Source organism: Gadus morhua, chromosome 11 (genome assembly GCF_902167405.1).
Source record: "Gadus morhua chromosome 11, gadMor3.0, whole genome shotgun sequence".
NCBI classification, from domain to species: Eukaryota; Metazoa; Chordata; class Actinopteri; order Gadiformes; family Gadidae; genus Gadus; species Gadus morhua.
The window spans coordinates 23,258,408-23,285,433 of record NC_044058.1 but is presented as its reverse complement, the minus strand read 5'-3'; the positions used below and the strand labels follow the sequence as shown (position 1 = coordinate 23,285,433).

The following is a 27,026-nucleotide window of genomic DNA, read 5'->3' as shown; positions in this document are numbered from 1 at the left end:
ATGGAAAACATCCATCTGAGGAACATTATTTGTTTCATACATGGGGAACAACTCTCCGCAATCAGTCCCATGCAGTACGAATGTATCGCTGGGGAGGGCTGAGGTCACCTGGTTCAAACAGCTTGGAGCCACAATATGCATCAGGGTATGGAGAGATAGCACGAACAACGCAGATAAACTGATGACAGAAACGAAGAATGAGAATGAAAACAAAAATTGTTTTGCTGATAAAGACAACATTTAAAAAAAAACATTTTATTGTCGCCTTGAGGAGGGATAAATATGACACATCTGTTAGGATAGAACATTTAGAGCGGATAAAACCAGCGGAAATAACATCACAAATAATTGATAAAATGCTTTTGAAAAGCGAAAATAAAGACGGGGCATAAAAACAACACAAAACTAACAAAAACCCTGGCGGAAAACACAAAGGGAAAACAAATAATGGACATTGATAATAATGTTATAGTCTCCGGAGTAAAATAAATAGCACACAATTAAGGTTTGCATTGATTAAAACAGGCAAGACAAAACACAAGACAACTTTAAAAGGAGAACTTAAGAAAATGAGGCAATTACTCCCAATGGCTCCCTGCTGGTGCCATGAGTTACCGTACCACAAGATGAGTCTGTGCTGTGTGGTCATGTTTGGTCCGACTGCCATTCCCTTCAAAGTAACACATAAACACTACTGTGCGGAAGACTCGGAAATACAGTGGTAGAAGTTTCCGAGTTTAAGGTAGAAGAAGCCAGACCCTGGCCGGCTGACCAGACTTAATGAAAGGAGAAGCTGACCGTCGACGTTATCAAAGGGGTCTGGAGAATTACTCAACAGAAGTATTGTATGAGTCCTTGTTGTCGGGCCTCTCTTACTGAGAACGAAAAACAGCAAACGTCCTTAACGACACAAGTGGGTACGTTGTCGACGCAACGCCGCATTTCCTCCGACGCGAAGCGCTTGGAGGGGGCGCTTCGAGCGTCCCGTTGCCACGGTGACGGATGGAGCCCCGTCTTTGATGACCTTTGAAGGCTAGTCGTACGAAATGTTCTCTATTTCCCCGCTTTCTGCTTCTTTGAGGTCTTCTCCAGCTCCCAGTCGATAACCTACAGGGGGGGGGTGGTTCAGTTCAGACCAGAGGGTTTGCGGTTAGAGCGCTGCATAGGGACGGCTCAGTGACAGAGCTACCGGGACCAGGCCCGGGAGGGACGGAAGGCCTACCTGTTTGGCGTTGCTCTTGGCCGCCTTCTTCATCTCGTCGTGCAGACCCCGAGACGTCTTCAGATCCTTGGAGCAGAGAAGCACTTGTATCAGACGCAGAGCTTTGGACTATTGTCTTACATTGTCATTTGATTCTAACTATTCTGGATGTAGTACCAGTTTCATTTTAACTATTCTGGATTGAACACCGGTAGCCTTGTTGTTTCCAACGCACGTTTGAAGTGTACACTCTAAGCTTGAAGGTTAGCTTGCCATGGGTGTCAGTTTGGTTTGAAATGTGCTGGGGACAGAGACGCATTGGGAAGGGCATTTTCAGAAGTGCTGGGTACAATGAGGATGCACTCTTTTTTCTCTCTTTAGTGCCGGTAATGAAAGGTTCTGAAAGACAGCATAGCCATGTAGTCAATTACTGAGAAATAAAATTAATACAAAATCTGTCTGGCTCGTTCTATGAAGAAAACTTTAAAAAGTTTTCTTCATAGAAAACCCCCCCCACACACACTTATTCCAAAATTCAAGCAAAGCAAGAATGGCCAAAAGTCAATTTGTGTCAACAAGAGACTGACTCCAGCGACTATCAATTGCAAGTTAAAACAGCCGACCACTTGAGTGGAAAAAACACAAAAGACCTCGCCACAGCACCAGCAAATCTTAAGCAATCAATATTGCATCTTACCTTTATTTATGTGGCGGTGGTCTGCAGATGCATCCCGTGGTGTAGCCTACCACATCCATTTAGTTCAACGGGGATATCGTTCTGATACTGTCCATGGTACTAGCAGCCTGCACTGGTGTTTCTTACCTATGTATTCAGGCTAAAATGACTTGATTGTCTGATGCCTCATCATTGCATCCCAGCCAAAGAGTATTGGTATTATTAGTTTTGGCTAATTGCAGCAGAGGTTGTACTGACATGCTGCTGCAGTTTCCCCCTCAGGGATGGAGAAAGTATCCATCTAATCTCATATAACCACCTGTGTTTCACCTGAAGCTTTGCCTTTACTTTAACCCTTGGACTTCAAACTCTTTGTCTTTCTGAGCATCCATCCAACAGCCTTCAAGGGGCATTCAATTAACTAACTTTACTTAAAGGTTAGTTTACTCTAACCGTGGATATACACGACCTTCAGTTAGTTGCCCAAGAAGCGATGATGGCTTTATTGCCCAACCTGAATATGTTGTATTCACCGCACAGTGTTTTGTCCATTTACCTGTCCACCACCGGCATAAACGGGCTCAGTTTAAAGGCTTGGTTATGGTCCCACGTTGACGCAACGCAAGGTGGTTTATGGATCCATTATGTCCTTGCGGACTCTACTTACGTCCACCGCAAGGGCTTGACGTGCACCTCCCCAAATGTGTAACCTTGGGTCGAGGCGACGCAGCAGAAAAGGCTGTCATTGGTCCGCTCACTAAAAACCGACGTCAAAGCGTCTGCGTGGTCATTGCGTCGGGTTGACGTGGAACCACGACTGAGCCTTAACTCAAGAGGGGAAGCGGAGCGAGAGAGAGAGAGCGCCGGCGGGAAGTGAGCGTGCAAACCTTGAGGTAGAACTTGGAGATCTCAAACAGTCTCTTGCTGCAGGCGCTGAAGCAGGGGTGCTTGGCGGTGACACCGTGGGCCTCGAGCGTTTTAGCCACGACCTCCATCAGCATCTGGGACGCACAGGGAGACGACAAACACACGCCACATCAAACAGGCCGTGTTACTCAGGTTTACACGTCGATGTGTTGACACAAGAGCTTGACGTCGTGTTGGGCACAGTGTAACCCCAGCCTTATCGCGACTATCACTGGTGAGTGGGGGGGTCAAGTGCAATCACTTGTATGTATTGCAGGGCCGACCGCGTTCTCTGCGCGGTGTGAGTGCTAGACTCCAACAGGGGTCGTTATCGAAAAACATAAAAGGGATAGTGTTTTTAGAAAGAAAAAATAACATTTCAATGCGTCACTGAAACCTGCAGACTCAAAACGCTGCAATTTCTCTCGACCAAAAAGGGTCACAGATTCCTTTTTATCTGCGTCCAAAATAATCTCATAGCGCCGCATAATTCGTTTTTTGGTTGCTCTTTTCTGAACTCATGTCTGGGTGATAAGTGTGTTTGCACAATAATCAGCAGAACCCAAGGTCTTCCACGTCTGCCTCCAGATTGTGGAACCGCATGAGGAGCTAGTGTGTGTGTGTGTGTGTGTGTGTGTGTGTGTGTGTGTGTGTGTGTGTGTGTCATCTTGGCAGCTGTGCGCCATCGTTCACAAGTCACTGATGTGGGCCGGCCTTTTGTCTCACGCTCGCAAATCCTGTTCTGTTTAGCTTGAGGGGACGCAGTCCTGATGCAATTTATTCAGTCCGCAGAACATCGAATCCTATAAGAAATGCACTTCATTATGCCTCGGTGTGCCGGAGTGAGTGTTACAGTGCCACCGAGCATCAGTGTTTAATGTGTGTCTATTTGAAAAGGAGCAGGACCTGAAATGTGCTTTATATCCTGATCACCAGCTTGACAAGAGAGCAGATTTGGAAGCAGAAAGAAAAGGCCTCCCTATGACAATGTGCGACTTGTGAGGAAAACTCAAGGGAACCATCAAACATTTCTTTAGAAGCAAATTAAAACACGGTTCTCCAGCGTTAAAACTCCATAAGACACACACGTTGTTCATACAGATATCCTCCCCCCACGCCTCCCTCCCTCCCCCCCTCCCCCCCCTACCCTGTGGTGCTTCTGGGAGCGGGACTCCTTGGCCTGCTGCTCCTGGCTGTGGACCTGGAGCGGCCCCTGGTGGTCGGGTCCGGTAGTGTCCGCCGGCGCCGCGGGAGGCTGGCCTGAGGGGGGACGGAGACGGGAAGGAGGGGCAGCCGATGGGGTGTGAGCGATGGTCAGTCAGCATGGGCAGTCTCGTCTTCCATAGGTCCCATACGGGTTACGTGGTTTGTTGGATGAGACGGGTACTTCGGAAACTTTTGTTTGTAACCGCGGCAGTAGAGGACTAAACGATATATCGGATATAATAATGTGAGTATATGAGTACAAGGCAAGCCACAACTTAATTCGAATAGTGCATGGCGAATAAAATAATATGTTAATCATCATAAATATTGATGTGGTATTTCTATTAGCGTCTTCTTCTGAGCTCTTTGGTGGGTGAAAACCACTTTCTTTGTGGCCCCGTAGGCAAGGTCTCAGCGAGGGGGATTTTAATCTAACAGAGACATCTTCTTAGGTTTAAATAAACCCCCAAATCTCTGTCGGCTTCTGAAGTGCAAAGAAGGCCAGCTATAAATGGCCTTCCCTACTCGTACTCTGTTGTACTACATTCGGTCGCGTTTCGCAGTATTCAAGCCAGCATGCTTTATTGGCGATCCTTCCCCACAATCCTTTGCTAAAGCAGAAGATACATCACATCACCTGAGCCTACGACAACGTGTGTGCTAATCGGTGAAAGCAACGGTAGTGTGTCCCAATTGTACGCGTACTGTGTGTGCAACAGTGCGTACTTTGTAAGAGCTGTAATACATAAGTAGCTGCAATACGTATTAAAAGGACTATATGCGCGGATAAGAGACACATCTACAGTGCATTGCGGGTGTAAAGTCTGCTTTCTGTAGACCGCCGCTTTTTCACATTTATAATGAAAAAGGAGGCTTGGTAATAATTTGTCAACACTGATGTAAGCCAGCAAGGTCTTCTTCTGGAGCGTCGTTTGGTTAGGGGTCAAAGGTGAAACGCTTTGTCCACAGCCCATCGACCAGTAACAACCAAATGCATTAACGGTTCGTAGAAAAGTTAGAAAATCCTGTCGTACGCACTCAATTCTGAACGAAAAAGTTTGGATCTCCAGCATTCATATCTTATTTTCATGGTCAGAGCCCGTTTGAATTCCCTTTTATGATTACTCTGCTATGAAATATTTGAATGCAGAGGGATATCTTTCAGCATTTGAGCATTGAACTGTAGTTACATCAAGTCACATCAAAAAAGTATTAATTTGTATAAAGTCAAGTCACGCATTAAAAATAAATCTTAAAATGAAATGGAAGTTATAAGAAATATCAGCAAACAGGAGAGAAGTGCTAAACCTGTAGCATGTATGTCCAACATACTGCCTCATTTTCTTTAATAAAATGTTGAAATAAAAAAATGAAATCCCAGATTATTCTCTCTACCTGAAGATGGACGACTGGGGGGAGGGGCCAAAGAGCTGGGTAGAGTGGAGGCAGACTGGGACCTGATTGGCTGCTGCCTCAGTGACCTCACCGAGGGGCGTGTCCCACTGCTGCTGCTGCTCTGGGAGCACAGAGAGTCACTGCTCTCTGACTTCACCAGCCTGGGGGGAGCGGAGGCGATTAGCACCGCGATAACACAGAGGAAAAGTCTTGATTTGACACACACACACACACACACACACACACACACACACACACACACACACACACACACACACACACACACACACACACACACACACACACACACACACACACACACACACACACACACACACACACACACACACACACACACACACTTTTTATAGACGATTGAAAAGACAGACACACATACTTCATGACACGTTTATGATACAAATATTTATGGAACAAACACACACACACTCACTCACTCACAAGACACAGATAGACACACACATACTTCATAAAAAGCTTATGATACCAATATGTACAGAACACACACACACACAAGAAAGACACACATACTTCATAACACATTTATGATACAAATATTTATGACACACACACACACACACACACACACACACACACCTCTTGCGCGGCCCCCCCAGCGCGGCGGCTGCGTCCGCCTCCCGGGACCGGCGCTTCAGGCGCGCCACGTGGGCGTTCTGCAGCTGCAGCAGCGCCTCCCCGTCCGGCACGCTGCCCGGCTCGGAGGCCACGGCGGGGGAGGGGGCGGGGCCGAGGGGGGCGGGGCTCAGGGCGAAGGGGAGGGGCTCCTTGGAGCAGGTGGTCTGTGTCTCGAAGCGGACGAGGCGCGACTGGAGGCGCACGAAGCCCAGGTCGCGGTCCAGGGCGCTGAGCTGCTGCTGGTCCAGGCAGAACCTGACGGGACACGAGAACACCACTCAGGAACCGGGGAGGGCTCAACCATCCGGGGCAATTAACGAATTGCGAACATTTCGAGCAATATGGCGATGGCGATTTAGTATGCGATTTTATTTTTTAAAGTTCCTTATGTTCCGTGTTCACTATCAAGCGATGAATCATTGTATGACCAACACGACGTTGGAAGCAGTCAACGTATAAAACGGCTCTTTCCTTTGGGCCAGGCCTATGTGTTGAGATGAATTGACCTCTATTCAACTATTGACTTGGGAAAGAAAAAGAAAAATCGGACAGATCTCCAGTCAGTAACAGTAACAAATCACCCCAAAAAAATCGCAGCCTTCAATTACGGTCGGTTTGAATTCGATCAATCGTTCAGCCCCGACAACCAACCCGACTACGGCCCTGGCCGACGGTGTCTGCTGCAGACTTGTCAAACTTCAAAACCCTCACAAGTCGCCAATTCACCACCAAGGGGTGAATCGGACTGGCCCACTTGCACAAAGATTCCCTCTTTCATTTCCAGCAGTGGGTAAATGCTAGATTTATACATTTATGCATTTATACAGCGCTTTTTTGTCACCAGTGGCCGCCCAAAGCGCTTTCCATTCATGCAAACATTCACACACCGACGGCGGCGTCAGCCATGCAAGGCGAGGTGCCTTGCTCAGGGACACCATGACACTCCGAGGAGGAGGAGCCGGGGATCGAACTAGCGACCTTACGGTTACCGGCCAACCACGTTCTACCTCCTGAGCTGCTGTCGCCCTTGATGATGCAGAACCTACTTCTTTTTTAGTTGCGTTTGTATATCTGGCCGAGGGAAAGCTGCACTACTCTGTGGTCAGGGGGTAACCATGTGCTGCGTCCGGCCCAGAGCCCCGTCGCTGGGTCTGTGATGCGTTTATCCATCCCCCCATTGAAACGCTACGCAGCGCCGGCGGTAAAGAAATAAAACACGCCTGTGACTGTGGCGCGTGTTCAAGGCCCAATATTCAATCCGCCTCAAAGTGAATCAATGCTCTGTCCCCATGAATTGGAGAAAGGAGGAAGAGATAGAGAGAGAGAGTCAAGAGACAGAGACAGAGAGAGAGCGATGGGAACCATCTCTCGCACGCTGATTGGGAAATTAGTATTCGGTATATGTTGCCAATCAAAGGCCCATAATTATTTTCTCTGACAAATTTGTGCTTCTGCAGGTCGACAGGCAGCGACAGGATAAGACATCAATCATGTGGCGCCAGCTGACCCACTGTCGCAGGGCGGGACTAGGCGGGCGAGCGTCCATGACGGACATGGAGGGAGCTTACTCTATCCCGTGGTAGTTGGAGGCCGACGCCTTGCTGAAGGGCAACTGGCTGGCCCGCCCGGGAGACAGGTCCGGAGACATCTGGAACGCGTTGCTCCTGCCAGGAGAAGAGCAGAGGCACGAGAGAGAGAGAGAGAGAGAGAGAGAGAGAGAGAGAGAGAGAGAGAGAGAGAGAGAGAGTTGAAAGAGGAATCCACACAGAGAGAGGGCGATCCACAAAATTGGGGAGACCGAAATAACTGTTGAGAAGATGGGTATGGTCGGGTGGGAGGAAAGAAGGAGACAATGGAGAGAGAGAAAAACACCAGTTTTAAATGCAGTAAGGGCAGATTTATTTAATAGTTTAAATATTGTTCAAAGGAAGACTTTGGGATTTTTTTTACCTGCATCGTATATTGAGCCTATGTTGGGACTAATGCAGATCATTTTTTGGGGTGTCAAGCGAAAGATAAATGACCACATTTAATTACTCTGTAGGAATACTTTCCATGTTAGAATAGAATTGCCCGTCACTGGCAAACACAAACCCTTTTAGAGGACGTACACTGCCTTGACTATGGCTCCTGCGTTCTGACTCAATACTGGACCCCTTCCAGAAGTTGCTGTCTGCATTAGTCCCTTACATCCAGAATGAGTGTTTTCCTTTAAGGCAATCTTATCTCAAGCCTTTCAAGGAAAATCCCCCCGTGCGCAATCAACCTCTTTTAAGGCCCATCGCATTAAGGTTGCAGAACAACAGAAAACCCATTACAACGTCTCATCAGAACCGCCTGTAGCCCCTGCACCGTGAACACTCGACTCACAGTCACCGTCGTGTACGCACCCGTCCATACATCCCATCCAACGGCTGAAGTTACGTTTATGAGGATCATTTATGAGTGGAAGTGGCGAGTCGACTGCCGGCGTTTGCCATCGAGGAACTGAAGCTCTGCGATTAACTTAGTAGTTGATGACTATGGAAGCGCATCGACTCCAAGTCGCACACGATGCGACTAATGAGGTACGTGCTGCAAATATGGATTTGTTGTTTTTTGGGTGGGCATTTTTATGCCTACCGTAATAATATACTGAGATAGAGAGGAAGGTACGGGAGATAGAGGGGAGGACATGCAGCAAATGACCACGGGCAGGATCCAAACCCAGGGTCGCTGCGTTCAGGACTGGGCCTATATGGTACGCGCTGCACCCGGTGAGCCAGGGGGCGCCCCCAGATAGGGACGTTATAAACGGGAGGCCGACCTCCTTCTGTGTACATAGACCCACCCCCTGCAGACCACCAGAGGCTGAAGCTCCCCAGCGGGCGTGCCGTCTGCGCTGAAGTGCTTCAGCAGCTCCTTGGCGTCCAACAGCGCCGCGGACACGCGCTGGCTCGCGTCCTTCGGCCCCAGCAGACTGTCGCTGGAGCCCGGCGCCGACAACGGACCAAAGCTGAGAGGGAAGACAAAGACAAAGACACATCTTAATGGCCTGGTGGCTTCGACACACCTTTCGCCATCTTTACACACGCAGCACAGAAGTGCGTTCACGGTGGATCAACTTTGCGCCCCCCCTGACTTGAAATCATCCAGTAATCAGCCGATTTCTCCATGATTGTTGGAGCGGCGCATACCGGTTCTTCTGGCGCCTTCTCCGGAGGTTCTCCACGTTCCGGAGCACGCTTCTCTCGGGCCACTCCGACGGCTGGCCGGCTCCTCGTCGGGACTCTGCGCGAGCGGAGTGAGACGTGTTGGAACAGGAAGTCGGGAGGGGCGAATTTGATGCGTCACGGTAACTAGGCGCGCAGCCACCCAACGGCATGCCCGTGGACCCTCGGGTTAACATTTTGGTTAAAAACATCCAAACCCCATTCGCCACATCATCAGAAGCTAGCAGTGTTTCCCCCAGCACTGTGTTGTTAATGCGGCCGCCTTATCAACAATAGGGCCCCGCCTTGACTACCAATGTATATAAAATAAATCAAAAAAATTATCCAAAATTTTTTTTGTTTTTTTAATTATTATGCATTAACAAAGTAGAAAACTCTCGTAGGGAAAGAAAACATACTTCCATCAGGTGTAAAAATAAAGATCAATAATGCATCGGTGTTCACAACAATGGTCGTGACATCAAGCTTTTTTAATTGAATTTAACCAGGGATTAGGGCCGAGTGCCCGGTCCAGATAGCCTACCTGGAGTCGTGGTGACGCTGCCCTGTTGGTCCTCCGGGGGGGAGGGGTCAGTGGTTAATCTCAGGTACTGCTCTGCGGCCCGGTTCAGCAGGGTCTTTATGAGGCTGACCGGTATCGTGGCCGTCGAGTGGGCATCCACTCGCCTCTCTGAAAGAAATTATAAATATAAAAGGTCATATCTCAATTTAATTAGACTCAATCGTTTCGCTCGGCTTGCAAGAGCAAGGGTCTCCAAAACTGCTGGTGTGCAATTACACCCTGTTGTTACGAGTTTGAAGAGTTTATTGGATTCTAGATCCAATAAAATATAGGACGTACTGCACAGTGTCGATATTATATTACATGGCCCATGGTAAGGAAATCCATACATTCATTATGAAAATAAATATTTCTAAAACATATATATGTTATTAACTGTTCTACACTAAACAAAACCATAAATAGGAGTACAAAGTTAAATGGCGTTTATTTTTTTTTTATTGTATTTGGCTCCTTCTGGTACAGATTAATCGTCCCAATCCTAGAGTATAAAAAGGCGATGAAAGACGCTTTGCCTTACGGGATAATTCCCTCCAAAAACCCAAAGTGTTGGCGAATGTGTCGTGAAGTGTGGGCTGGCATTTCAACCACAATTAATATCGCTACACTGTTGGGACGTTCTCCAAGCACAAAAAGACGCTGCCTCCAACCCTAGCGGTGGAAGATCATCAATCCCCCCGGAACCCAACCGGCGCTTTGATGAGCCCCTGCATTTGTTTGGCTTGTCTGCACCAGACTTCCAGCCAGGGTCTTTGGAACACTAGGAGGACACAATGGGGGCCTGCTGAAATAATGATGTGCCCACAGGACGTTCCAGAGACGGTGTCGGGGAGAGACTGAGTGCCCCCTCCCTCCCTCCCTCCTCCACCCTCCCCCCCTCCTCCTCCCTCCCCCTCTCTGGTGTGAGGGGCTGAGTGCCTCAAGTTGGATCCCCTCTACCCGTCTTTCTCCTCAGGCGACGTCTTTAACAAGCGGCGCAGATCATCTGAATCCAATCTAAACAAGCCGCCGCCGCCATAAAGCAAACCTCCAATATGTCCCAGGCTTAGGTAGCTGTGTAGCTCGGGGGGGGGATGAAGATTGAGATATGTGCAGCTGCCAGCTACTATTGAAAGCAAAAATTTTTGTTGTCCATTTCGGAAAACACGCATTCGTCCGATCGCATTCCTTTCTTCGGCGGCATTCTGGCTGCTAGGAACGACTGCGTTTCAAACACGAAAATAAAAACAAACAAACGTGCGTCTATTGAAAACGTAATAATATGAACATTGAGGGCGTTTCCTGAAGGAGAACGACAGGCTGAAGATCCGACGGATCTTCAGCCTGTGCCATTCCCCCCATTGGCTCTGCAGGGCCAATGTTACTCCAACGGGGAGTAATATTTCATATCAGATATGTGAAAGGAGGCTAGAGCCAACAGCTACAGCGTACAGAACAGGTGAGCGTAAGTGAGTCAGCTTTTCGACATTCTGTGGAGGATTTCAAGGACTCTGCCGTCGCATTCGCCATTGGCTTTTAAAAGGCAGGAGGAAATAGAAACCTGCCAATCAGCCGGCTCAATGGGCGGGGCATCAGTTGACGATGTTGTGAAGTTGCATCAAGACAAATCCAGAAAAACATCAACGCAACACAATCCCCCACAGCTGGGCTTTAAAACACCGTCTCCTTCTGCTATGTCTGTAGTGGAAATGCCCAAGGTCACTGGCAGTCTACAAATCAATAACGCCGCGATGGACTCCATGTGCCCCCTGACAAACTTTAAGGAAGAATTTATCCTTCCAAAATGGGGGCGACCTAGGTTCCTCGTCTCACATCGACATGGGTTTAGCAGCGCGCCCCACAGGTTCTGCCATTCAACATGTACAGAGTCTAATTGGGTGTCAGGAGGATAAAGGACTCACTCAGGCATTCCTTAAGAACCAGCGTCTGGGCCCGGCTCGCCTGCCGCACGTCGTCTCGGCGGAAGCAGGGCAGCGAGTCCAGGAGGCGTCCTTCTGTCTTTCCTGCTCGCGCCGGGGGAGGTAGAGGAGGGAGGGAGAGGGGGGAGGAGAGGGGGAGGGAGAGGGGGAGGGAGACGGGAAAGAGACGGGAAAGGTTAGAGTGAAAAATAGCCAGACACACACACGAGCATGCGCACGCACGCACGCACGCACGCTCACACACTCACACACTCTAGATTTGACCAGGATTTCAGGCCGATGCATTTCCATAAAAGATTGCCATACATGAGTGCATTCCAGTGCTTTTTCACGAGATTAAAAATGTTCCTCTCTGGTTTGCAAAATGTCAACAACAGAAATGTCAAGGCTTTCGAGTGGAACAGCACGGGCAAGAAAAGGAGTAAAGCCCACGTGCACAAGTACACGCGCACTAAATACCTGATGAGAGCAGAGACTTTTCTCTCAAGAGCCCATTTACGGTCGCCACGGCAGCAGCTCCATTGATCTGATTGGCCGAGTGGAGCATCCGGGCTCTGCAGGCTCCACCTCCACCTTCCTCCGAGCCCTGGACCAACAGGAAGTAGTGGGCGCCCTCGCCTTTGACCTCCACCTCAGGCACTACACCCCGGAGCAAAGCAGGACCCCAGAGGTGGAGAAGTTAGTGTCCAGCCTGCCTGCCTGCCCTGGGAGTCCCTTGGGTGCGTTCTGCAGTGTGTCCATGGGCGAGGTTGCGTTACCAGGCAGAGAGCTGGGCCTCTTGGCCAGGGTGTCCCTCCATCGCTGGGAGCTCAGCTGGCTGGCTACTGGCTGGGCCATGGGGGTGACCACACAGGACAGGCAAAACAATGCTCCCACCTGTTGGGGATGGGTTGTGTTTATATGTGTACAAGATATATGGAATGGTTATTTTATGTTAAGGTGTAGGAGATTAAATGCAATGTCAAGGAGGCGCAATGAACAATCTGAAGTTAATGACTAAAACAAAAAAAACAAAAGGGTGGATTTTATCCAACCGGGGCTGAGTGTGAGCCATTACAGGCCGTTTGAGAATATGCCTTTACTTGTGCTTTAGTGACAACACGAGTCCACCTAAATGCAAGCTGGATAGATCAGTCCAACCAGTGGACTGAAGCAATTGCTGCTCATCTAGCAATCACACATCTAGGTGGACACGCCCACTTGGGATGTCACTGGAACACAGGAAAAGGCAGAGTTTCAAACTGCTTGTAACGGCTAAACACACTCACACCTGGTGTCATGACATCACCCCTTTAAGCAAAGAAAGGCAAAGTACATCATGAGTCCCGTAGCAGCAGCGACCAGAGGGAGCGGTTACCTCTCCACGTAGGGACGACAGCTGATCCAACAGAAGCTTGCACTTCTTGGACTTCCCAGACATGCGACTGTGCTTGTGAATGAAGGAACTATACACTGTTTGAAAAGGTCTGCCTCAACTACAGACATTCTGGGACTATTATTATAAATTGTTATTATGAGGCCGAAAAACAATTGTATGTAAATTATTAATACTATTATTATAAACGAGATGTTTACAGAAGATTTTCACAAAAAAGGCTGTGCCGTATGATTTATGGCCTCTCAAAAAGGGGGTGAAAGGGACTGTAAGAGTGACCAAATTAAATTTACATGTACCACAATAAAAGCGTGGATCTTCCCAAATTGCTTTTGCATACAGAAAACTGGCTGCCCCACCAAACCGCCACACACACCACCACACACACACAGACACACACACCCACAGACTAACAGACACACAGACACAAAGAGACACAGATACGGCTTCAGGATACAGCTGGAACTCCGTGTTGGACAACAGAAAGTCAGGTAGTTCTTTCAGGGAGACCATCTGCATCAGGTCCAAGACATTCCTGTAGTAATGGAAGACCTAGGGATGAAGAACAACGCTGCATTATAATAAAGGGGGGTCGGTGAGGGGGATGCATGCATGAGGGCAGCCAAAAAATACATCGAATCATTTCCACATTATACTAATCATCGTGGCTTGTTTGTTCTAGTTTTTGGGATTCTGTTTTACTGTATGCATGCATCTTTTCACACAAATACGATTCATCATGTAAATATCTTTCAATGGATCAGGTCTCGTTAGGAAACAATGAATCAATCAAATCAGATAATTATTACCTCAAGTTGCACTAGGGCGATACACAAAGCTTTAAAGGACCATGCCACCTGTGTGATTACATACAAGTACAGTGCTTGTGTCCTAGATCCCCCTCTAGCCTGAAAGGTCAAATATCGGAGTCACTGTTTGATAAATGCACGATTGTCTTTCACAATAAACACCCAAGAGGAGAGCTGCCAAGACATATACTCTATGGACACTTACTGTGGCAGCATTTGCTTTGGGCCTATTTTAACAGATTGTGCCACCTTACCCTTTTTTTTTTCAAGTTTCCAATTAATAACAGCATGTAATTGACTTACTAGTCCAGAGGTAAGTTTGCTAGAGTGGAGTTTGATGAGCATGAACTGAACACGCAGGACCGCCATCAACCTTGACACGCATCCCCCTGTCCTCAGAGTACAAGATCAGCTTTGTCCAAGCACCACTAGCCTGCTATGCGAGGGCCTGTGTGCGTGCATCATCACTAACAATGTGCAGGGTGTGAGTTCTCTCCATATATCCAACAAACTTTATAGACAGAAAAAAACAGAGAGGGAGGCAGCGAGCGGCGAGGCGGGGTAATAAATAAATATATAAAAAGATGAATAGCAACCCAGAGAAAATTAGATAGAGATCAATCTCGCAGGCCCTCAAGACAAGCCCAGAAGATTGGGAGCTGTTGAAGCGGAGCCAAACTCGCTGCCAATTTACTTTGATGGGGGAAACGCAGGACGATACTGGAATGACCATTCAATCCCTGTCACTGTTGCTAGATTGCATCAGAGCCCGTGTGCGCCTGGCTGTGTCTCCCAGTCACACACGCGTTCTCCCGCGCCGCGTCCACACTAATTGAATCCTGTAGCTTTTCTTGTCATGTAGGGAGTGGTTATGAAACAGGAGAGGGCTCAGGAGAGCAAAAATAAAAAATATGTTGCGCCACAAATTACCTTATATTCCAACTAGTTAAACACACAACCTGGACATTACAATATGCTAAAAAATCCACCGCGACTTGTTTTTCTCTGGCGTTGTTCTAAGTTACAAAAGGTACTAGAGTTACCCTGCGTGAGGACATCTTGTACGAAACTTTACAACCTACCGAGCTCTCGGAGTAAGCCAGAAAAATGTCACTGACAAAAGCACCCATAATGTCCCTTGAATAAAAAAAGTAATAAACGCATGCCTTGTCGATGCACAATAATCATTTATAAAGCCTGGTGTGGAAACAAAGGCATGCAAACGGCAACGCATTCTAAAAGCGCTCTGCTGTCAATCAATTATTTATTGTTCACATTGTTTTTTAGGCTTGGATCAATAAAACATGGGGCTACTCTCAGAGCTTGTCACTCACGATGATGGAAGGAGATCTTTGTCTCGTTTGGTCCATGATAAAAAGGGACGGCTGATCCCTGGCTGATCGGCAGCAGGGTTTCAATGAGATCAGGGTCATAGGGGCGGGAAGCGGGAACAAATGTGCTTTTGCAATTCTCCAACAGCCAAAGCATTCACTAGTTATAGGGCTCGACTTCAACAGACCAGGGAAGAGGTGGCGATGCACAGGCTAAACAATCCCACCAATTGAATAATAAAACCCCAAATCCCAACCTTTTCTCTAACCGGATACAATATTACCTCAGCTAAACGGACAAGAAAGTTGCAAATCATGGACGGCAGTAGTTCAGGAGGTAGAGCATTTTGGCGGGTAAACGCAAGATTGCTAGTTCGATCCCCGGCTCCTCCTAGCTGAGTGTTGAGGTGTCCCTGAGCAAGACACCTCACCCCTCCCGACGAGCCGGCTGTCACCTTTCGTGGTTGACGCTGCCATTGGAGCAGCACCTCCGATGAATTTATGCATGAAGAGGTGAATGTCAGGCAATATTGTAAAGCGCTATATAAATGCAGCCCATTTACCATCATGAAAAGACCATGGTTTCTGCCTTGGTGGTTAAGCAGACTGGATTCATATGGTCTGTCTGTGTTGGATGTTTTTATTTACCGTCAGAAGAGGAAAAGCTTCAATAATAAAAAAAAACACTCTTGACTGCGAGCCGTGACGGGAGGTATTCACTGCCCACGCATCGCCGACCCCAGCAACCGCCCTTTTAAAGACATTCACAGGGGCACGTCTTTACTCCTAGACGCAATTATGCCTCAGACAGGACGGGGGGGGTCTTTGATTTTCAGCAATGGGTATTTTTTATTTCACACACACACACACACACACACACACACACACACACACACACACACACACACACACACACACACACACACACACACACACACACACACACACACACACACACACACACACACACACTTTATGTGTGATTCTGGGCCATCTGCAGGCGCAGTGGGGCATTACGCTTAAGAGCAATTAGTCTAATTGATACTGTGACGTCATTGGACGGAGATAAACACAAAACTTTCAACACATGTTTCAGGGATATGTCCTCTATGTGCATGGACAGTTTCCAGTTCCTGCCTCCTTCGGACTCAGACTTGTTAACGAGTCTGGGCATATAGCTTAGCATTTATTCAAAGTAAATTTTTTTAAAATATCGACCCAAAACATTGACGTTTTTAAGGGGGGGGGGGGCCTCTATGTCCCTAAGAAGTTTCCAGTCACTGAACCACTTCTCAACAGTAGTTTTAATTGATTGAATATTGAACAATTTAGATTTCCTTATAAAATTGCCATTTTTATAAATGTATTTTAACTCTGAGTGGGGCGTGTCCATAGAGCATGGGAACGTCACTTTGGGAACATAGACAGCCATTGTAGGTCCGAGAGGCAAAATTCTTGAGCATGCAAATAAATGACAACTAGGTATCCACAGATACTCTGTTGTGAATACCTCATTATAATAATACGCATGATAATGAAACATCAATGTAGACTCTACCGGATCCCCACCCTTTAAGCTAATCCCTTTGGTTTCATACAGAACATATGCTTGGTTTCTTTGTAAATCTGAAGAATTGTGGTGCGGTACATAGAGAGTAAGAAGAGTCAAAAAGAGACTTCCCTAATGCCAGACTGCAGAATATAATTTGTTTTTTTAGATCACGGCTTTTGTGTTTTCCTCTCAAGGACACGACCTGAATGCAGACATGACAAAACAGACCCGACTGTGAACGGATCGGCCCACTCCCAGCATACCTACTGTATCTCACTCCAAAGGCCTGGCAAATCCGGGCCTACCTATTGTGTCTCACTCCCATGACCTGCCCACTCTCAGCCTACCTACTGCGTCTCAATCCCATGCCTCTGTGGCGGTCTTCCCCCATTGATCGCTGGCCGAAGAAATAGAAAGATGAATAGAATACATAATCTTTGAGTCTTATTTCCCTTTTCCCACAGTTCAAATAGTATTACGTTTGGTTTTGTTATCAACCCCTTGAGTGAGCCCAATCTTCCATAACCATTTAGCACAAAATGAAAGCAATGCATTTAAAACAGCTAACCATGCATTTAAATAGGATATTTCTCCCGTGTCTTCCCTTGAGCAGACTCCAGCCCTAAACAGCGAATTTAGGGTATACAGGGTGGGGAAAAGAAATACAGAAGATACATACATAACTGTCAAAGTGTTCCAATTTGCACACGCAGCAAATCATCCCTGTAATGAGGCTGTGAGTGTGTGTGTATCTGTCTCTGTGTGTGGGTGTTTATGTCTTTCTGTCTAAGGGTACAAATGACATAAACAGCTCCTCCATGAGGGAAAAGGTATTCAATTGAAGGTGGTTGAGAAGACTGTCAGAGTATGTACCCATCATTGGGTGCCAGAACAAAGCCATCTGGCGGGTTGCAGATCTAATGAAATACCTTTTGCGTCAACACACACACACACACACACACACACACAACACCTTATCGCATGAATAACCCACCTGCGGTCACATAGTACTCTGGCTTGAACACATAGTGTGCGCGCACACACACACACACACACACACACACACACACACACACACACACACACACACACACACACACACACACACACACACACACACACACACACACACACACACACACACACACACACACAGTTCTCCAAGTTATCATCATGGTAAACAAATACTTGGAAACAGGCGATAGTTACATATAATGCATACAGACACGTTTATGATGAACACTACATATTGTTAATCATGTCATTAGCATTAGAATTCTGTTGTTGAGGATTGTAAGCCAATTACAATTCCACTGAGGAGTCCCTGTGGGTGACTAGAAATCGATGTCCGAAAAGTTTTTCAAAACGGCTAATCACACTCACACCTGGTGGTATAATACATCACCTTTAAACCTTTGGTATGTAAACAGCAGGAACTGGCTGCTACGTCAGAGTGCTACGACAAGTTGTGCTCGATTACAAGCCTGTCACTCATTGACTTTTTCTCCCAGACGGCTACAGTGTACATACTCATTATTAGAACAATCGTTTATGTGTTATGTGGATAACACACGCACGTGTGTGTGTGTGTGTGTCAAAATCCGGAAGGGAATGTCTTCAGGGTATTGAGAACAATTGTCAAATGCTTTATTTTCTAATAGGAACTGCCAAGTGTTGTCTTTTTTTAACGAGATTGGTGTTTATCACAACAAAAGTAAAGGAGTATGAAAATGGAAAACGGGAATTGCCAACAAACCAATCCCAGTGAAAAACCTTTTGGCTACAATAAAACCGGAGGTGGAGTCCCTCAAGGCGTGGGGGCCGGACGGACTCGTTCAGACTCACCTCGGGTTGCAGGCGCTGGGCAGCAGGGCCGGAGGAGGAGCACCTGGTCGGACCGTCACCCACTGCAGTACGGAGGGAGAAGCCCCCGAACCTCAGCTCTGAGGCACACTGAGAGACAGGTGGAGAAAGAGACAGAGAGAGAGGGACAGAGAAAGACAGAGTCAGAGAGAGAGAGAGAGAAAGAGGGACAGAGAGAGAGAGAGAGACAGAAAGAGAGACAGGAGAGAGAGGGAGAGAGACAGAGACAGAGACAGACAGAGACAGAGACAGAGACAGAGACAGAGAGAGAGAGAGAGAGACAACACACGATAGAAGATCAACTTAATGAATCAATTAATATATTGAGAAAACGTGTTCTCTGCATCTAACCCATCCTAACTGGCTACAGGAACAGTGGATTGCCACACAGCGTCACGCCCGGGGACCAACCCCAGTTGTGGGCGCCCTGCCTCGGTAATGGGCGGGGAAGCGGAATCTTGAACACTTTGAGGTGCGGGGGGGGGGGGGGGGGAGGAACCGGAGCTGCCAGAGGAAACCCAGCACTCAGAAAGACACTCCGATTTGAACGGCCTCAAACACAGAGCCTGCTTCCTCCCCACAACGACGGTGCTGACTGAGCGACTGAAGCACCGTGCACGCTCAGTAACTCGCCCCCACACACACACGCCCACGCCCACGCCCACACACACACACACACACACACACACACACACACCTGCAGCCGTCTCTTATTATATAGGGGACCGCCTCGGTGAAGCGCGAGAGAGCTTTAATCGCGGCCGGCTCCTTTGCATCCGGTGTTGGGGGAGTTCTTCTTCTTTGTTTGGAAGCGCTCTCCCGCGGTGACGCCCAAACTGATTGACTGGCAGGCGGCCCGTGCGGCTGTCTCCTCTTAAAAGCACGCCTGGTGAAAAGGTCACCCCGGCAGGGACCCTAGGAGTCTGTCTGCCTGCCTCAGCATCCCCGGCTCAACACCTGTACGAGGGAAGCGATGGCGCGAAAAGTTTGGCAACTAGACAAGGAAATGGCTGTCTCTCGGAGCGCGGGCAGAGATGGACGCAATCCTGAAAAGCTGTGGGAGTTTTTTCTGCTCAAGCAGGTAGACTCCTGTCAACAGAGTTTAGGGAAGTGGAAAGTCCCTTAGCCGCTCTTCTCCAGTAGCCTGGGTTCATTGAGGGAGCGGGATGGAGCCAGAGTCACTAGAGCGGAGGCAATACAGGGTGAACCCGTGTCAGGCCGAGACAGGAAGGAGTCCGAGCGCATTGAATGTCTTTGAATATGTTGAATGTTGTGTCACTGTTGAAAACTTTTTTTTTTCCTTGACACAACATGCAAGGTTTTGTTCCTCACACCAAGACGCACACACGTTATTTATTCTAATGAATCATTTTTAAGATGTTTGGTTGCTTTCTTCCCTACTCAAACTATCTTAGTCCAGAGGGGCGTTTAAGGTCAGGTGAGAGGTGGCGCTGATAGGGCAGAGCAGTTTATCACGCATCACATGGACTTACCTCCGTTCATTCCACTTCGCATGACCTTTATATTTTGTATTCATTTTCAATCAGACCCCTCTATTCAGGTCAAACTTCTTTACATAAGACTAAATCCATAATGCTAATCATCCTCTACATGTCCTAGCAGCAGAGAGGGAGGCACACTACCACGGGTGGCCACAAGGGGGCACAGAAAGGTTATTTTATGCAGGGTTCCTCTCTCCTTGTGGACCCTCCTTGCATCCACCGCAAGGGCCTGACATGCACCTCCCAAAAATTGTAACCTTTGCTCGAGGCGACACAGCACTAAAACGCTCACTAAAACCCGACGCAGAACCAAAACAGGTTCACAACTGCGTCGAAGCGACTGCGTGGTCATTGGCGTTGCGTCGACGTCCGACCATAGCCAAGCCTTTCGCCCTATGGCCCCCCAAATACGACAAACAACTTACCTTTTTCTCCCTGATCAGCAGAGCTCCTCTCCACTGCTCCTTGTGGTCTATGCAGCTGTCCATCTCAGCAGGCCCCACCACAGTGGCACCCAGAGAGGCAGCCACCGTCTGCCACCTGCACACATGATAATACGGTCTGGGTTTTCAGTTGTATTCATGAAGGGATCCCACAGGCTAGGATCCAAACTTTATCATTGTGTTAAGGGACTTGGATCGGTTGCTTGACAGGCATGCTATAGGGAATGGAGGCAAAGCTCACACTCAGCGTGGATACTATTGGAACTATTCAGGCTTGAAAGGAAGGGCTGGTTGGGGAATTTGTGGTTGGATAAATGGTTATCCATTTTTGATCAGACAATAATAAAAATGCAGAGGAAGCTGAAAAAATTAACTACCCAACCAAGCCTCCTTTCCAATATTTCCAAATCATTTACACGTGTTAATTAGCCTGACTCAAGCCAGACTGATGGACTGAAGTCAAACATTTCCTAAAGCACAAACAAAACCAAAAAACCCATAACGGGCCTTTTTGCTGAACAGATGGCACTGCTCGTACCGTTTTGGGGAAAACATACCGCTCCCTAAAGACGGAGCATGTGCTCGTTGTACTCATGACCACTTCTGATATGCTTCCAGGAATGGTAAATATGTATATAAAAAACAGAATGAAACAAGATATTGGATCTTAGGAAGCATAACAAAAACGTCTCTGAAGGAAAGGCCAGATACTGTGCTTCAATGAACATTCCCTAGAAGCAGGAGGGTTCTGGGAAATAGCCGGCCCATACAAACTTCTCCTTCCATTCTGGGCCATTGCCAGGGATAGTTTCAAGGTTTGAAGATGAGAAGGTGATGCATCGGGGAGAGCAGTCGATGCTGGTTTTAGGTACATTATTATTGTGTTCCATGGAAATAAAAATATATGTTTTGTTTACTTTTAGATATTTTTACATATTAGAATAGGCCTAAATCTGTAAAATATGCAAGTCTTCAGTTACTTTCCACAATCAGATGTAGCAGCTGTTAAGACGCTCTTGCCACTATTCCGGCTATGTCAGCTCAGGCATGGAGCATTTCTGTACAGGGACCATCTTTTGAGTACAAAGTCCCTCGAGTTAATTGCTAGAAAGCCAACTTAAAAAAGAAATTAACAAGGGTTTCTCAGGGTCGTATCCATTTTATTTATGACTTGAAGCCTTCCTGTTTTATTTAAAATCGGCCCTAGCATATTTTGGGTGATTATGCTGTGAATTTTGTATCATTATGAGCCATATTTAATCCCCTGTATTGGCAGCTGTTTGCAATGCTGAAGTAAAGTTAAAGAAATTGGTCTGTTGACTTTGGGTGATGATTGACTTTATTACTGTATACATCTCACGCTGCTTGGCTTTTACATAAGGCTTACACCAGCAGCCTTCCCCAACAGAACATTGAATCCATCTCAGCTTATAGGAATGACGTTCAAAATGCCAAAATGACTTGCTTTAACAAAGACGGATCACATGCAATGAACTTTGCATTTCATTATCCTTGCAGCGAAAGTGAAGATCAAGCTGCATACAAAAGTGAACATTTTGTGTATACTAATGTGGATTGACATAAATACAGTTTAATGGCCTTACTTATAATTAATGTCCCCGAATAATACACTGGAGCTGAAGGGCAGGTTGGGAACCCATAGGTTTATGAACATATTTCCTTCTGGCATTAAGTGTTACTAGAAATATGACCAATGCATTTGACGGCAGCTGAAGTTAAACCAAAAAAAGAAATGCAGTTCCCAGGATATAGTTTGCTTCAGTTGCCGGGAGAGAAAATGTTCCTGTTTCCAGGAAAAATAGAAGACCACAGCCAGTACACATGACAGCTTGGACAATTGTCTATCAACTGAAAGTTCAGGAAGTCATGCAAACAACTTTGGCACAGAGCGAAGGTAAATCTTAAAATCACACCCATACAGTAAACGTGGCCCACAGCCGGTTAATCACTACGTCCGTGTGTAGTGCTGCGTGTTCGCTCACCCTTCGGCATGCGGGGTCACCAGGGTGATCTTGGCGGAGTGCCAGCACTCCATGTGTTTGAGGGCACCCATCAGAGGCAGCAGGTCCCTCAGGGAGGTTGGAGGTGGAGACCCGCAGAGCACCAGCACGTCCACCAGGGCTTTACCTGGCCACAAAGACCACACGCAGCACCCCTTTAGACCTGCACTCTGTCCCCGTCACCCTTAGCAGCCTCTAATGGGTGGAGATATAGCTATGGTTCTAGCTATATTGGATATCGTTTTATTTTATGTTTGCTTTAGATTTCCGCTAAATCTTAACCACATTGCACTTTCTATTTAACTTTGCCTTTGTTTCCTTTAGTTATCCATTTTATTTTATCATTTGACAATGTTTCAATGTGAAGCACATATGAGTCTGCCTCATGTATGAAAAGTGCCATATAAATAAAGTTGCCTTGCCTATATCCTTTTCTAGCGTCTGTCGTCTGAGATTTTCCCAACTTGGGGGTGGTGGTGGGGGGACTAATAAAACAATTTATAGAGAATAGCTCCGTTGATGGATTCAGTTGTTGATGGGCATATTGATCTACAGTAGAAATTCACAGTGCAGTTTTTATATTAATGTATTTTTAAGACAATTTGTAGTGTATAAACCAATCTCATTATCAGCATAACGAGGTCATGAAGGATGGCAGGAAGGTCATTCTGGCAGGCTGTGTTGTTGATAACAATAACACGATAAGCCAAGTGTGTTTAATGTGCTCTAGTTCCTGAATGCTAACGTATAGCAGTCAGCAAGTCTGCGATTGCTGATAATATACCACTAGAACAAGTTATTTATTCACAATGGCTGGCAAGCAACATAGCAATTAGTCGTTTCTGTCATCCTTGAAAAAAACTAATTATGCAACATTTTGACTTGATCTGAGCATCAAATGCACCTCAACACAAAATACATTCCAACTGTCTGTTTAACCACCTCCATATGGATAGTTATTGTACCAAAACAAACTTGGGAATTAAAGCAATGACAAACTCCTCCCTAGAGTCAGATGAAAGTGTGTGCTGGAATATAAACAAAAAACAATGTTCTATCTTAATCTAAATAACATTTCTAAAGCTTATCTAAAAAGTATAAATGGCTGAGTCTCAATTTCGTCCCAGTGCCCAGTGGAGTGTGGCTTTAGCATTTGAAGAGAACACCATTCCTAAAGGGATTAGGAGAGCCGGCTTTTAAGGCTAATGGCTGAAAGATTGGCCCGGAGTCCCAAACACTGCACGGAAGAATTCCAAACTGTTGTAATTCTTGTTGTTTGGTCACCCCAAAACTTAAGTTAAAGTACTGTGTCAGCACTGTGATGGTGCGTTAATGTCCACATTAGGGATGTTTTCATAGATCTTCTATGCATATCTCAAGCTGATGGGTTTAAATAAAAACGTTTTACCCATGTTGTCACTTAAACCAGCAGAAACACTACAACGATGCTTCTCCACTACCCACACGTAGAGGAGGACTGAAAATCCAATTATTAAAAACAAACCTATTTGTTTATTATGCTCACACACATCACGTGCACTATTGTGCCATGTTATTGTCAGTAAATCTTCTGAAACTACTACTGGACAAATCAGGTGACACAGTGTCACATTCTTCTACCCACCCCATTACAAGGGAATTTTTTTAAGGAATGACATTGTGTTCAACCATGTGTGACTTCTAATAGAACAGCAGATTGAGGTTAAACTCTCCAGGGGTACTGCAAGGCGTTTGGCCCCACGATCAATCAGAACCTTCTCAATATTTCAGGGATGGTGGTGGAAACGCATGTCTAACACACCTGTCCAAAATCAATTATCCTCAGAGGTTTTTAATGGAGTTCTCTTTTGGACATTGCATAAGCAGTGTTTGTTTCACCAAACTCTTTTAAGTAGTAGAAAATAAGTCACTAGTTATATGCAAAAATGTTAGAGACCAGCTAACTGGTCTCTGTTCACTGCTTGATGCACTCAGAGTTTTTACATTATAAATATGTTCATGTTCTCTTCCCCTTGTAATTGCTCATCAGCTCCACCAGGAGGCTCTAAAAGTCAACTAATCATAAACGTTGCGGCTATTTTAAACATCTTATGAGAGCCTATATAACCAAGTCCCCAAGAGTACCCCAGAGAGAATGATATTGAATTGTTTTGCGAATGCTGTTTGCATAAAACTGCGCCATATGGCTCAGGCAAAGTAAAGTACAGCAGAGAAGACGATAAAGTTGAAGACCTTACTTTTTTTTTTTTTCTACATACCTGGTGGTGGTAGTTTGTCTGACAAGAGATGTAGTCCTTCTGCTGCCTCCTCAAACAACCTGTCAGGACATCAAAACTCAAACTCAAACATCAGGAGAACAGACTGTGATCAAATACACCATGTGATCACACACATTAGCACACACACACCCACATGCCCATGCGACACAACCATGCACAAAATGAAAGAAGAACTTACTCTGCCAGTGCAGACTGCTCATCCTGTGTCTCCCCTTCTCTTCCCTGGTCCTGCAGAGAGCTGTGACACAGCTGCCAGGCGCTTGGGCTCTCCTCTTCCCTGTCCCCCTTCGGTTGGCTGGCTCTCCCCTCTTCCCAATCTGAACTGCAATACTAACACAAACACATGTGCACAGAATGGCATTGTGAACCTACACACTCGACTCAAGGCAATTCATGGAAAAGAACAATGTTATTAGTTCCTGAATTTGGTCGCGCCACTGAGTCTTGCACAATGTGGCACTTATAATACAGCTTAAAATGATTGTCCGCTCCAAGGAGGGACGGATGTTTCAAGCTCTTCTTAAATGGGTCACATTGTTGTGTTATAATTTTGAATACATGTTTTTGGAAAAAGAGCTACAAACAAATAATCCTATAAGGATAATGATGTATATGTGATAAAGGCTAGTCATTATGTGTATATAGTCAACATACTAGTGCATGCATATTGTCGTACAGCAATCACATGTTGCCATGGCAACATCAGAGAATAACCTATTAACGACTTTGGCGGTTAATAGCCTTTATATTGAGGTATAAAGAAGCAAAGCCAAAAGGTTGTGAGATGTCAGAAATCTAAACCAGGACATTTCGTTTGGGAGAGGAATAACCAGTCGTCTGACTTTCCTACTGCCTTGAAAACTATTAATTAAGCATTTATAACCACACACAGACTTTAAAGGTTTCTCCAAATGTTCAGGGGTATAACTGCCTGCTGGTGGAATGTGGGACTCAATTATTGTATATCATTTTGTAGTTACCTGACCAAATCCATGGACAGCCTGGATGGCAAAGAACCATCTCTGCCCTGATGGGTAGCCACTAAGCGAACAAGCTAGAGGAAATGAGAGAGGGGATTTGAATATATTCACACAATGGGTTTGACAGTAAAACGAAAACTGGACAGATAAGTACGACTGGCAGTCAAAGTATGCATGCAGAATCCTACCTGGGAACGCGGAGACCCTCGGAGATTCGTCACAGGAGATGCCCCTTAGACCATCATATATTTGCTTCACTTTCTCTAAAGCTGGGATAAATGGCAGGGCAGGTATAATCAATGCAGTAGTTGTATTTGTTTGAAGCACAATCATGCAATCATGTTATAAGTGAAAGAAAACATAAATAAAGAAAAAAAGTATATTCGTAAGTGAAACAGAAATACTAATTGTGCAAACTAGTGTATGCCGTGGATCATAACAATAGCACAGTGTAATATACGACCAAAAATAGCAAGTCAGCACGAAGTAATCACACTACATAACAGTCGCTCATAGACCACAAAACACCATCAAACAAATAATGTGATATTTCACATATTCTGGAGTAGCAAAACATAACCTACAGCAATATCTACCATTACTGGCGACCATGTACCAGTACGGTGACCCAGTTCCACTGTAACGTAAAAGTTAATTGGTATAGCTGGGCGAGTTAACATTGAGGAACAACCACTATGCCGTAATAGATTGAACTACTCACAACAATCGTAATGCGTCTACTGCATTGATTACATCATGATATTGACAGACATATTACTTCTATCGACTGAAGTTTCGAAGCTCGAGATAACGTGATAGCATGTACGGTTAAGGACATTGTCAAGAGCAGGTTAGTAGCTATGGCTTACGTCTAAAATCATCCAGACATTCCGATAACCGAGGACAGAAGGATAAAAGCATCACGTATTTATCCATGTTAAATAATTAAAAAATGTATGCTTAAAAAATTGCGATTAAAATGTGATAAAAGCCTTCTCGTAGGGTCAAAACTCCCGCTAAACTTTAAAGGCCTAAACTAGCGGCAGCCGATCTACTTCCGGACCGAGATTTTCAAAATAAAAGACATACGACTTTCTACTACGGCGGGCTACATGCTGGAATACAGAGATAGCGTAGTGC

General features: G+C 46.2%; 1 protein-coding gene across 1 annotated transcript; it reads right to left on the bottom strand.

Moving 5' to 3' along the window:
* Positions 1-235: 235 nt before the first annotated feature.
* On the bottom strand, positions 236-27,026 carry mtbp (MDM2 binding protein). Its single transcript, XM_030370810.1, has 23 exons — positions 26,756-27,026; positions 26,075-26,155; positions 25,887-25,960; positions 25,085-25,236; positions 24,886-24,944; positions 22,610-22,754; positions 20,589-20,703; positions 18,644-18,751; positions 13,564-13,658; positions 13,089-13,155; positions 12,490-12,607; positions 12,191-12,370; positions 11,714-11,815; positions 9,774-9,920; positions 9,215-9,308; positions 8,869-9,033; positions 7,607-7,702; positions 6,000-6,293; positions 5,385-5,545; positions 3,931-4,043; positions 2,765-2,878; positions 1,223-1,288; positions 236-1,107 (listed from the first exon to the last, which is right to left on the bottom strand). Exons 1-23 carry the CDS (start codon positions 26,820-26,822, stop codon positions 1,054-1,056), a joined length of 2,667 nt encoding a protein of 888 aa, XP_030226670.1. The 5' UTR covers positions 26,823-27,026; the 3' UTR covers positions 236-1,053.

Bases quoted from the DNA above. Each gene is read 5' to 3' on its own strand.
- mtbp (XM_030370810.1), bottom strand. From the start codon at position 26,822: ATGGATAAATACGTGATGCTTTTATCCTTCTGTCCTCGGTTATCGGAA. The intron at 12,608-13,088 runs GTAACCGCTCCC...CATCCCCAACAG, and splicing joins TGTCGTCCCTACGTGGAGAG to GTGGGAGCATTGTTTTGCCT. The intron at 11,816-12,190 runs GTATTTAGTGCG...CGGCGCGAGCAG, and splicing joins AAAGTCTCTGCTCTCATCAG to GAAAGACAGAAGGACGCCTC.